We start from the raw sequence: 13,173 nt of genomic DNA on the forward strand, positions 1-13,173 counted from the left end.
TGGGGAATAAAAACGAAATTCAATTAATAGTGTTAGACAACAACTTTTTAGTTTAAATGTAAAACCCTAACATATGAATGTAATCATCAGGAAAAACTTGGATTTATCAATTACAAAAAAATAAAACAAAGAATTGAAATTTAATTGCAGATTATCCCAATTCAAACGTGAACATAAACCACAATATAACATAGTATTTGTTACAAAAGAAATCATGTCATATACTTTCTACTACATGTTTGCAATACTAAGGTTACAAATAGCCAACTAACAAACAAATAATACTAGAGTAAGCAGTTGGGACATAATTTTGAAGGGCCATGAGAAACCAAATATATTTGAAAACAATATATAAGTACTATTATGACGCGCAGCACAATAAAGTAGGCGTGACCGTGTTGCGGTGAGAGTCGTTGGCATTTGTGGAAGACCATTACGAAGAACAGCAGCCAGTGTTCTGGGCAACTGGTTGTCCTCGAATTTGCACAGTAGGTGGCCTTGCATTGCTTGACGCTGGCTGACTTGCCATCCTGCGATCAAATCAAAATGAGAAATGTTATAGAAAAAGATTGATACAGTAATAAAGATTTAACGGTCCAGACTAAGCATTCAATGCCTTATTGTTCTAAATTTATAAACGAAAAGCAGACCTGTTTTTAATGTCAGCAGCCATTGCCATGAAAGCTTGTTCAACATTTGTCGCATTCTTTGCACTCGTCTCCATGAATGGGATGCCCATTTCATCAGCAAATGCCTTATTAAAACATGGCAAACAAAAGTATGTTAGCTGACTAAGTCAGCGGACGCATGCGTGCGTGATGATAAAGTCCATACCTTGGCTGTTTCCGTTGGCACGGCTCTGTTATCAGCGAGGTCAGACTTGTTTCCTACTAAAAGCTTGTTTACATTATCACTAGCATAACGATCAATTTCACTCAACCATTGCTTCACATTGTTGAAGCTTTCTTGGTCAGTAACATCATACACTATCTGCCAGAAAATTCCAAGCAGATTGAAGACAGATTTAGAAGCACGCAGGAATTGCCTGCAAGAGATTAGGCAACTTGAAATAAACTTACTATAATGCCATGTGCCCCACGGTAATAGCTACTAGTTATGGTTCTGAATCGTTCTTGTCCAGCTGTATCCCACTGCAAACAATAAAGAACAAGTGAGTGAGGCTTGGTGAAGAAAAAAAGAGCATCAGGTAGAGCAAAAAAACATTTGTGCGAAAATTGCTCAACTAAATCACTCAAATATTCACGTGAATAAAACGTTACAAGAAATAATCGAGTCAAAAACTCAAAAAGTAAAATCATATCAAATCATCGTGCATGCTTCCTGTAACCACCATGCTGGAAGCTGGGAGTGTGGAAGCATTTCTTTGGGGGAGGTCATTTGATAGCTTTATCTAAGAATCAAATTTTACTTGGAAAAGAAAAGAACTAGTGAATAATTTACTGAAAGGTATAAATGTTTCAACTACAATAAATTTCCCTAGCAGATAAAAAATCCCAAATCATTTTACTTGATACGTTTCGCTTTACAACCGAATAATAAAAGATTTTGTATGAATAGTGAAAGACAGATAAGTAAATAACTTGAGACCTTAACAACATGCCCAAATATTATACTGCCGGATAAAAAACACTTCTCCATCAATACTACCTAACAAAACGAGTAAATCTTAAAACAATTATAGAATCTTAAATTAACATAAAGGTGTATCCCAAATATTCAATAACTATCTACAAGTGACAGCCAAGTCTCTTGACTCTCTTGATTAGAAAAAAAAAAGAAAAAAAAAAGTCTCTTGATTAGACATTTATAATCACGGCAGCTTACAATCTGAAGTTTAATGGTCTTCCCATCTTGCTCCACGGTGCGAATTTTCTGCAGAAGTAAAAACAGAATAAGATTTTTTATTGTGACATGCAAATCAACCAACCCACCCGCAACAACCAATAAACAGAGCACAGTGAGTTCTTACAAAATCAACACCAATTGTGCTGATGTAACTGTCCAGGTATGAATCATCCTGTATGAATTGAAAAAACAATGATCGATCACTAGTCTAGATCCACAAGTAAATCGTTAGAAAGAAACGACGAATTCACAATGCATGTGGGCACCAGTTCCAGTACGATTCAGAGTGTAATTTATCCACTTACCTACAGAGTACTAGAACTAGAAGTAAGGAAAATTTTGACTCCATAGGTTTGTCAAATTGGCAACACTCGCAGAAGTCATATTACTTTCTCATGGGAAACTTAATTTTGTATGTTCTTCAAAGATATTACTAAAATGCTTTCAATTGTAAGATTCCCAACGCCCAGTCATGTATTTATTATTATTAACAGTGAAAAGTTACAAGAAACAAATAGAGACATAGAGCATCATCAACATGGCATATTAGCCTTACTTATTCTAGACAAGCACACATAAAACATTTACTTCGTGCCTTATTGATCTACTGTTCAATATCAAAAGTCAATTAAATGCAGAGTGAGTACTCTCACTAGGCTAAAAACTCTTAATGCCATAATATTGTTAATGTCCAAATCCCTCGCTGTACCAAATATTAACCAATTATCTCGTTGTACTATTTAAATAATCTCATTACACTTCCCAGTGCATTAAAAATCAATCACCCTATTATCCTATCACCCTGATGACATGCACCCGTATCCGTAGAGTCTTACAGAAAATCTCAGAAGGAGACATGACTTGCCAACTCCAGAATCTCCAATTAAAAGAAGCTTGAACAGGTAGTCACTGCAAGATATACAATCACATCTTAATGAGTTTCCATATTATTTATAATAGAAAAGATAACCACTACATAGTTTCAGCAGCTGCCAAACACAAACCGAGTACTCTTAAACAATAGACAAAAAGAGATAGACAGATGAGAACACAATACTGTCTATTGCTCTCTCTCTTTTTTGCGGTGTATACGATTATAGTTAGTATCTAATAATAGAACAAAATTTATGGTACTTTAAAAAAAGGCAAAAGAACTGAAACCAGCTACGTACCACACTGGAAACCTCCCACATTTGTACAAAGCATAAAAATAAAAAAACTCCACCTTATCAATCTGTGATTCATAAGAAATTAAAAGCCTACTAAGCCTAAAATTAAAATGATCAATTATTTAAGATTTCACGAGAATTCTTGAAAATAGCAACGCTCTGGAGAACGTTTCGTGAAATAGACAAGAATTATCTCCAAAAATTCCACGAACCAGGAGGATTCGTAATTTCGGTCATTTTAATTTCTGGAAACAGAAGTTAGATGCCAAAATTAAGTGCTGTCCCGAATCCATTTGAGTGATTTGTACCCAAAACCATAAGCCTGGATCTAATATCATGACATCAAGGGGGAATGCAAAACGAAATCCACACTATTTACAAAAAAACTCGCATGAAACCAATCAAAATGGAATCTTGCATAAAAATTGAAGCCCTAGGAAGATCCTCAGATTCATTTGAAATTAATTAAAAAATAAAAAAGAGAGATTTACTATTCAGGGGTCATGATTGGATACGGTGGTCCGACTGTGGAGATACTGGAATATTCGCCTCCCAACAGGCGGAGATCGGCTGCGATAGGAATCCGATGCCGGAGGAGTTGACTGGTCCAGGCGGTGGTGGTGGAAGCAAAAACGTTCGCGATTGTTATTAAATTAATTGAATTTAAATCTGGAAATTAAGATGGGCGTTTAAATAAAGTCAATTGATACCGTTAGATTAGTTGCGGTGTGCATAATAATCTACGGTCGAAAAATCATTCATAAATTACTATTTGTCTAAATGAAAAATATAATCCAATATTGTGGGGGAATGGCCAAGTACGATTCTTGTATGCATTAGTTCATGCAGATTCGATGAAAACGACGGAAATAAAATTCCCATTAAAAGTTAGGTATCTTCGATTCTAAAAAATATGCTAAAATACCAACTATGTTCAACATTCATGTTCGTCGACACGTCAACAATTGTTTTAATTCTCTTAAAAATATATGATCGAGTTCGGCTCGTAGTCAAGATTGATTTATTTGATTGGTATGTATGATCAAAACTCAAAAGGGCAAAGTTCATGATAATGCTGGATAATTACACCCTATCATCTTAAAAATATTGAATTATATGGGTTTCGCATATTTTCATTAAGGACCAGCTTTTAAGATGTATATTTTTTTAAGTGTTTTGCTAGAAATTTGATCCTAGCTCTTTTTATTCTTTTTTTAAATATTTAAAAAATAAAAAAGTCAAATATCCATGAATTTTGAGTATATGTTTCTCGTTCAAAATGGTTAAATTTTTCATTATTTTATTCAAATACCAAAAAAAATCATAAAAAATAATTGACAAAACAATTTTAACGAGTCTTTAGGGAGAACTATATTTTTTGTCATATTATTTGTATTTCTTTTCATTTTTGGTTTTGTTGACAGTAAATTTGTATTTTTTTTACCTAGTGAATTTGTATTTTTAGTCTTGTAACTGACATTTTTTTTTCATTTTTGTTCTTCTTACAATCAATTTTCATTATTAATCATGTAACTTGTATATTTTTTTTTGCATTTTTGGTCCTTTAACTTGTCGTTATTTTTATTTTTGATCTTTTTTATCAATCATAAAAGGGCCGAAAATAAAATAAAATATTAAATGATCAAAAATGAAAACAATACACAATTTAAATGTTTAAAAATGAAAATTCACCTAACAAAAAAAAACGAAAAAAAAAACATGCAAGTTATAGGACTGAAAATACAAATTCACTGTTAACCAAACAAAAGTGATAAAAAATGCAAATAATCGGACTAAAAAAGTTGTTATCCTGAGTTTTTAAATGAGCCCAAAAAAGTGAAACCAAATTTCTATTATGTTTTGGGCCGGTTTACGACAAGTTTAATTTACTCTAATCAAATATTCAATTTATAATGTCAGGTGTAATTTTTAATTTATACATCCAAGATTTTGTTATACATCATGTGAGAAATAAATAAATGAGTAGAAAAAATTTATGAGAGAAAGAGAATTCATATGAGTCGTGTAATTTTATTGAGAAAATTTATGAGAGAGAGAGAATTTATATGAGTCGTGTAATTTTTATTGAACTCAATCACCATATTTAGGAGAAAATTATAGAATACAAATATTTGCATATCTTATCTCGATATATTTATCTTGATCACAAATCTTCTAAATCTACATAGATAAAGATAATCATCTATAATAACAATATATTTATAACACTCCCTTTTAAATGATTATTTGCACGGACAATCGATTCTTCAAAATCTACATTCGGCAAGATGGATGTTTGGGAACTTTATCGGGACTCAAGTGCTGCCTCGTTAAAATCTTGCCAATAAAACTCAGTGGGAAAAATATGAACGGAGGAAAAAAAGTACACCAAGATACACTTTCTTTGGATGTCTTTCGACGATAGATGCGTCTCGTTAAAACCTTATCGTGAAATACCCAGTGGGACAAAATTCTAATGAAAGAAAATGAGTACGACATCTCGCGATGCTTGTTGATTGTTTCATTAAAAACCTTGTTATATATGAAAAACCACATGAGAAAAATCATAGATAAGGGAAAAAGAGTATAACTTTGATTGCTCCCCTTCTTGCAAGCATAACTTGAAACTATTAACTTTTGTATGAACATTGATTTGCCAAAATTGATGCAATGATGACTTTGTCTTTAAACATGGTACTTCAAGATCAAATATATATCTTTCATTTTCATGTTGGCGAAAAGATATCTTGGGCATCAAACCCTTCTTGGATTTTTCAACATCAAATCAATGTATATATGACAAATCCAAATATTTTCTCATAATCAACTTCGAATATTTTGAGAAGCTTTGCTAAAATGTTATCACGTGTCATTTGTCAATCATTTGTTATTGACAATCTCTACAGATTGTAGTTCATGATAATTATCATTTTTCATAACAATAAAACCACATTAATGATTATATCATTTCAATCCCAAAATAATTTATGAAATCTGGTTATTCACGCTTCTAACACTCTTTTTCATTTACTTGCAATTAATATAAGATGTAGTTCTGCAGAACATTCATTTCTTTTCATAACAACAAACCTCCATTATTCTTTTCATTTTGAGATATTCACTCATTTTCTTTAAAGGAGTTCTTCATCACTAAAGACGATTTATATACATTGTGCAACCTGAACATAAATAAAGTTAAATAGTATAAAATATCTTATACACAAGATCAAATAATATATTTTGAGATTTAAACTTTGAATATTATGTTAACTAGGGATGGGCGTTTGGATACCCGAACCGTCCCGATCGGGTCGGTTACTTTTAAAAAAAATCGGGTTCGGGTCGATATTGCGATTTTTGGGTTGGTGTCGGGTAGTATAATTACTACCCGATCGGGTTCGGGTACCCGAAAAAACTTGAATTTTTTTTTTGAAAATTCAATATATATTAATATGTATTATTCGAGCACATATTCTCTCTATTTTCATCCTATTTCTCTCAACTAAAATGACCGTTCGTTTTTCTTGGACTGGGTATACATACATCACTTGAGAAATGATGATTATTTTTACATAAATTTCGATTATTTAATTGTTTGATAGAGTTGAGAAATTGTTTTTCAAAACTTATGAAAAATAAGTAAATATCTAAGGATAGAAGTAGCTCACAACCAAAAATATATGGATTGTTTTTAATTTTTACATTCATCGAATTTGCAAAAAAATAAAAATAAAAAAACGGGTACCCTTAGTCGGGTACCCGACCTTACCCGAAAAAATCGGGTACCCGATTTTTTCGGATTGAGTTCGGGTAGTCAAAATGACTACCCGACATCTCGGGTACCCGACCCGTGCCCACCCCTAATGTTAACTTTATATTTCATTGGGATCGATCTAAAAATTATTCTTGTAGCTTTTATTTCCTCCTCTCAATGTTGAAAACACTTTTTTACAAGAATAACAAATGAGAATTTCGCGTCATAAAATCTTATTGCTCAAGATAATTGATCATAAAGTATTTTCAACATATTTATAATCTTTTAAAGGTATTTATCGTAATGTATTTCTCGCACAAACATTAACTTTCAGTACATAATCATTTGACACAATATTTATAATATATATTTCAGATATCCCCAAATATGACTCATTTATTCTCATGATTTAATAGTACAAAATAAATCAAGTAAACCAACATATTTATAATCATAAATCATAAAGTTGATGTGCATATCATTTTTTGATTAAGTTTGTCTGGAAGTTTTTCTCAATACGTATTTTAGCAAACATCATGTTGCGCTTCATGGGCCCAGGTTATTTCTTCGTTCTAGATAATATGAGTATTCTCTATCAATTTGAGCTAATATTGATAGTGATATCAAATTTGATAAGCCAATAAAAAAACCATAAAATCTTCTGGATCGTTGATTCAAAAATTTTCATATTTATCGATCCAAGAACTTTTTGTTTTCTTCATTAATATGTGTGTGCACTATCAATAGTTTTTAAACTATTTATATTATTTGAATGTTCAATCAAATCAATTATGTCAAACTCTTAAAGTATTTATATGAATGATACTTTTGGAGCTCTTTAATCTTCGAGAAATATTGATTTGTAATATACTATTTAAACCAAATCAATATCTACTAGATTCAAAAATTCATATCGTCAATGTTTATCACTATTTTATAATATCAAACACATCTTCTCCTTTTTTTTTCATCGTCAATCAAACAATCTTCAAGATCTTTCAGATATTCATATCAACATACGATGAATGTTGGGTAGACATCAACAGTGTCCACAAACTTATATCTTGTTTGATATATATTAGTAAAATCTCTTTACATACTACAAGTACGACGTAATTTAAATAGAGATAATATATATTTAGTATAATACTTGATTATGACGTATATCTCAATATTGTGTGCCGAATTTATAATTCATATCCCGTTTCATATGAGATAACATATTCTTTTTTGAAGAATTAATCAACCACAGTGTATCAACCGTATTCATTGGCACTGTCATATTCACTTAAAAGAATGGACCACATTAATTAGACAACTTTCATAATTGTCTTTCTTTGAACAAAATATTATAAATAAGATATTATATTAAAAGAATTGAAATTGAGAAATCGGACGACGTACTTTTTCAAATTCTTTTATGCACCAAGTAGAACTTTTACCTTCAACAACGACATTCAGTCTATCACAAATATCATCTCACATTAAATTTATGTTCATACGTATATGTAAGATAATAACATGTGATAAAAAATATTTAATCTGTCATTTAAAAAGTAATAGCTTAATCAAATGATTTTGAAAAAAATTCAAAATTTATATCCACGATCAAAATTGAAGAATTTAAAATCCATAATCAAATTTTATGAAATAAAGATTTAACAACCCAATATATCCTTAAACAATAAAAATTTTCAAATCATAAATATTTCATCAAATTGCATAATCAATATCCCATGAAATATATTGACCAATATAATAGATTCACAAAATTTGTATATCATCAAAATAATTTATGTGAATCATAACAAAATACATGCTAGAGTTTTCTACAATTTAGTTTAAACAAAAATACAAACTTAATTTATCAAAATAAATTAGTTTAATAATAAATAAAACGATCGACTTGATATTAGTCATAAATCAATCCATTGTCATCATCGTGCATATGCTACCGTAAATTCATCATCATCGTTGTCCAATATAGATGAAGATTTCAATTGATTGTGTTTAACATTTATTTTCTTTCTCGATTGATGACATTGCGGTCTCACTGCCGCGCATTCATATTTTTTAGTAAATAGCGCATATGCAGTTCATCATTGAATATCAATTCACTTTAAATAAAAACAGTGACAACTAATAGATCATGCTTCTTCTAGAGCATTCACAAAAAATATATGATTTGAATCGATATCAAGTCAATATCTTTTGATATATATCAAATCTTTATTAATCTTTTATTAAGAATATTGATAATTTTAGATCATATATCGATATTTTTTAAGAAACTGTACTAAATTTTTCCATTCCTAAGATCCTCAAAAATCAACCAACCAAAATGACATTATATTATATTCTTCAAGAATATATTGTCAAATATTTGATCTTATATAAATATTTTTCATGAATATCAACAAATATTTGATATTTTGATCACTATTTCTTTATAAATATTGATATATCTTTCAATAATATTTATAGATCTTGGATATCATATCAGATATCTATCATGATTTCTTCAAGTTCGTAATATACGAAATCATATATTATATCTTTATCGTGAATCTCTAAGATTCTCTATATATTATATTATTATAATTATGAATCTATTTTATTATATCAAAATCGTAATCATGAATCTCTCAAAATTCTCAATATATTATTTCATGATCATAAATTTCTTTAAATTCTCAATATAAAATCACGTTGTGCTACTTTAAAGTCATCAACATATTCATGATATTTCATAAACACCAATGAATATCTCTCATAAAAATGAGTTTTGACAACACATTATGTTATAACATCAATAAAACGAGAATTATTTTCATTCTCAAATTAGTAGAGAGAATTTATGAGACAAAGAGAATTCATATGAGTCAATACTCATCTTAATCACAAATATTTTAAATATACGTAAATAAAAATAATCATCTATAATAATAATATATTTATAACAGATTTAATAGTTTTTAGTTTTTATATAATGATGTGAAACCTGGCCCCACCGCATAGACTACAACATAATACTAAAAAATCAAATTTTATTTATTCAACTTACTCAATTTGAAATAACAATTATCTCAATTTTTCTTATGGAAAATTGCTTTTTTTGGTCTTGTATAATTATCAATTTGCGATTTCAGTTATTTATATTATCATATTTTAGTTTTAGTCCGCTATCTTTATTTTTTTGGCAATTTTAGTCTTTTTTTCGATGTGGTGCTGACGTGGCATCAATTTAGTGCTGACGTGGAGCTGACGTGTACAGTGCCACATAAGCATTTTCGAATAAAAAAGACCGAAATTGCTAAAAATCGGAACATGCAAGACTAAAACTGAATTATGAAAACATAAAGGACCAAAATCGCAAAGTGACAAATATGCAAGATCAAATTTGCAGTTTTCCCTTTTTTCATATCATGTGTAAAATAAAACACACATACACGACACACACTTATATATATGGTAGATTTCAACCTAGCATATGTGTAATACCCCAATCTAATGTCTCACGATTTGCCACGTCAACAATATATAATTAATTACGCCTATGTGTAAAAATACGAACCGTTGGATGCATGATTTGAGTATTATATATATATATATTGATGACATCCCAAAAATTTCCTTTCAGCGTGTGTATTCTCCATCTGTGTTTGCCTGAAAGTCATGGAAAAAACCGGTTAGGGGCGCCAGGATTTCTCCCGGCGTGACCCCTCCGATGCCTAAGTCAGACAGAGAAACATGGGAGAAAACTAGAAGAAAATGTGAGAGAAAATCATGGGGAAGTGTCTCTTCCCCACATTGCCTGTAATCAAGAAGAGAACAGTCTATATAATAAAAACTTCCCTGTCCTTCAGATAGTTGAGAACGTGTGTTCATGTCAGATGTGTAGTCCCTAGTGTAAGCCCATAACTCAAAGGGCAAGGCCCATGATCTGATTGGATGTGGCCCATGATCACATAATACTGACAAGTCCAAACCCGATTGTAGATAGTGATTATATGCGAGGCCCATATCTAATAATAATTGCAGGACATCACTTACCACCAATAATATGCTTGTTATCACATATCCCGATCTAAGTTCATGCGAAAAAATAAATATATCCCGAGATATTAGACGATATCTCGGGATATATCCCATAAGATCACTACACCCCCCTTAAAAAGTCGGGCTAGAGTCACCACTCGCTGTCCCGATTTGTTCACTTCCTCCATGAACTTAGACAAGAATGCACCAATCACCCTCCTGAATCAATCAGTCAGGTAAGAAGATTCCATGCATGCAAGGCCGAGAGAATGGCCATGGACTTGTGTTTGACAAGGGGTCGAATTAATATAATAACTGTTGAAGAACATAAAATCCTCGAGGTTGAATCGATATAATCGTTGGTGAGTAAATGATCAAATAATCTCCCATGCCAAGTCAATAGACTTGTAGTGCCGAATGCATCGGGCTTTGGTAAGTGCCGAGGCATGGAACCTCCCGGGCTTATATAATGCAAGGGCTTATATATGCCTTGGGCTTGAATGGGTGCCGGGGCCTGGAACCTCCCGGGCTTATATAATGCCAAGGGCTTATATATGCCTTGGGCTTGAATGAGTGCCGGGGCCTGGAACCTCCCGGGCTTATATAATGCCAAGGGCTTATATATGCCTTGGGCTTGAATGAGTGCCGGGGCCTGGAACCTCCCGGGCTTATATAATGCCAAAGGCTTATATATGCCTTGGGCTTGAATGGGTGCCGGGGCCTGGAACCTCCCGGGCTTATATAGGTGCCGGGGCATGGAACCTCCCGGGCTTTATAGAGTGCCAAGGGTTAGAATCCCTTGGGCTTTGTAAGTGCCGGGGCATGGAACCTCCCGGGCTTATAGAGTGCCAAGGGCTTATATATGCCTTGGGCTTGTAGGGTGCCGGGGCGTGGAGCCTCCCGGGCTTATATAATGTCAAGGGCTTATATATGCCTTGGGCTTGAATGGGTGCCGGGGCCTGGAACCTCCCGGGCTTATATAGGTGCCGGGGCATGGAACCTCCCGGACTTTATAGAGTGCCAAGGGTTAGAATCCCTTGGGCTTTGTAAGTGCCGGGGCATGGAACCTCCCGGGCTTATAGAGTGCCAAGGGCTTATATATGCCTTGGGCTTGTAGGGTACCGGGGCGTGGAACCTCCCGGGCTTATATAATGCCAAGGGCTTATATATGCCTTGGGCTTTTAAATGAGTGCCCGGGCCTTGAAACTCCGGGACTTTAAAATACAGATGTCAGGGCCTTACTGCTAAATTGCATGCCCGAAGAATAAATCCTGACGGGGCTTACTGCTAGATCGCATGCCCGTGAAATAAATGAATCCTGACGAGGCTTACTGCTAGATCGCATGCCCGATAAATAAATCATGGCGGGCCTTACTGCTAGATTGCATGCCCGAGAAATAAATCCTAGCAGGGCTTACTGCTAGATCGCATGCCCGAGTAATAAATCCTGGAGGGGCTTACTGCAGATTGCATGCCCGAGTAATAAATCCTGGCGGGGCTTACTGCTAGATCGCATGCCCGATAAATGAATCCTGGCGGGGCTTACTGCTTGATTGCATGCCCAAAAAATAAATCCTGGCGGGGCTTACTGCTAGATCGCATGCCCGAGTAATAAATCCTGGCGGGGCTTACTGCTAGATCGCATGCCCAAGAAATAAATCTGGCGGGGCTTACTGCTAGATCGCATGCCCGAGTAATAAATCCTGGCGGGGCTTACTGCTAGATCGCATGCCCGATAAATGAATCCTGGCGGGGCTTACTGCTTGATTGCATGCCCGAGAAATAAATCCTGGCGGGGCTTACTGCTAGATCGCATGCCCGAGTAATAAATCCTGGCGGGGCTTACTGCTAGATCGCATGCCCAAGAAATAAATCTGGCGGGGCTTACTGCTAGATCGCATGCCCGAGCTCCGTGTGACTTCAAAAAATCATGAGACCGAGGCAAAAATAATCCAAGATAAATAGTTTTCTCATAATTTGAATGCTATTGTATGATATAAAATTTTGAACATCTCCATAACAATATAATATTGAATCCATGAAACTTGGCATGTGCATGTGGGATACGACAAGTAAAATATGCACAATTAGTGAAGCTTATCACCACTCAATTAGTGTTTCTGCCACAATCCACCTAATCCAAGCCCTTTCCAGTCCACATATATATTGAGGCAAAATCCAAGTGAGTGAGTGTATCGGATTTTAATTAATTTAACTCATGTGTAATTTGCAAATCTCATACAACCAGGCTGACAAATTCTGGCAGAAACCCATAGTCACATAATTGTATATTTATTCCTCATCGATCAATTCTCTTTTGTCATAAGTGTGCTGCTTGACTTTTCT

The 13,173-nt window shown here is 33.5% G+C and overlaps 1 protein-coding gene across 1 annotated transcript; it reads right to left on the reverse strand.

Annotated features, from left to right (window-relative positions):
- Positions 1-121: 121 nt before the first annotated feature.
- LOC140866193 (ras-related protein RABD2a-like) lies at positions 122-3,690 on the reverse strand. The gene is made up of 8 exons (XM_073271105.1): positions 3,527-3,690; positions 2,703-2,775; positions 1,991-2,038; positions 1,846-1,893; positions 1,080-1,151; positions 835-990; positions 651-754; positions 122-530 (listed from the first exon to the last, which is right to left on the reverse strand). Exons 1-8 carry the CDS (start codon positions 3,538-3,540, stop codon positions 434-436), a joined length of 612 nt encoding a protein of 203 aa, XP_073127206.1. The 5' UTR covers positions 3,541-3,690; the 3' UTR covers positions 122-433.
- Positions 3,691-13,173: the final 9,483 nt, after the last annotated feature.

The sequence above is a fragment of the Henckelia pumila genome, chromosome 4, assembly GCF_033568475.1.
Source record: "Henckelia pumila isolate YLH828 chromosome 4, ASM3356847v2, whole genome shotgun sequence".
Lineage (NCBI taxonomy): Eukaryota > Viridiplantae > Streptophyta > Magnoliopsida > Lamiales > Gesneriaceae > Henckelia > Henckelia pumila.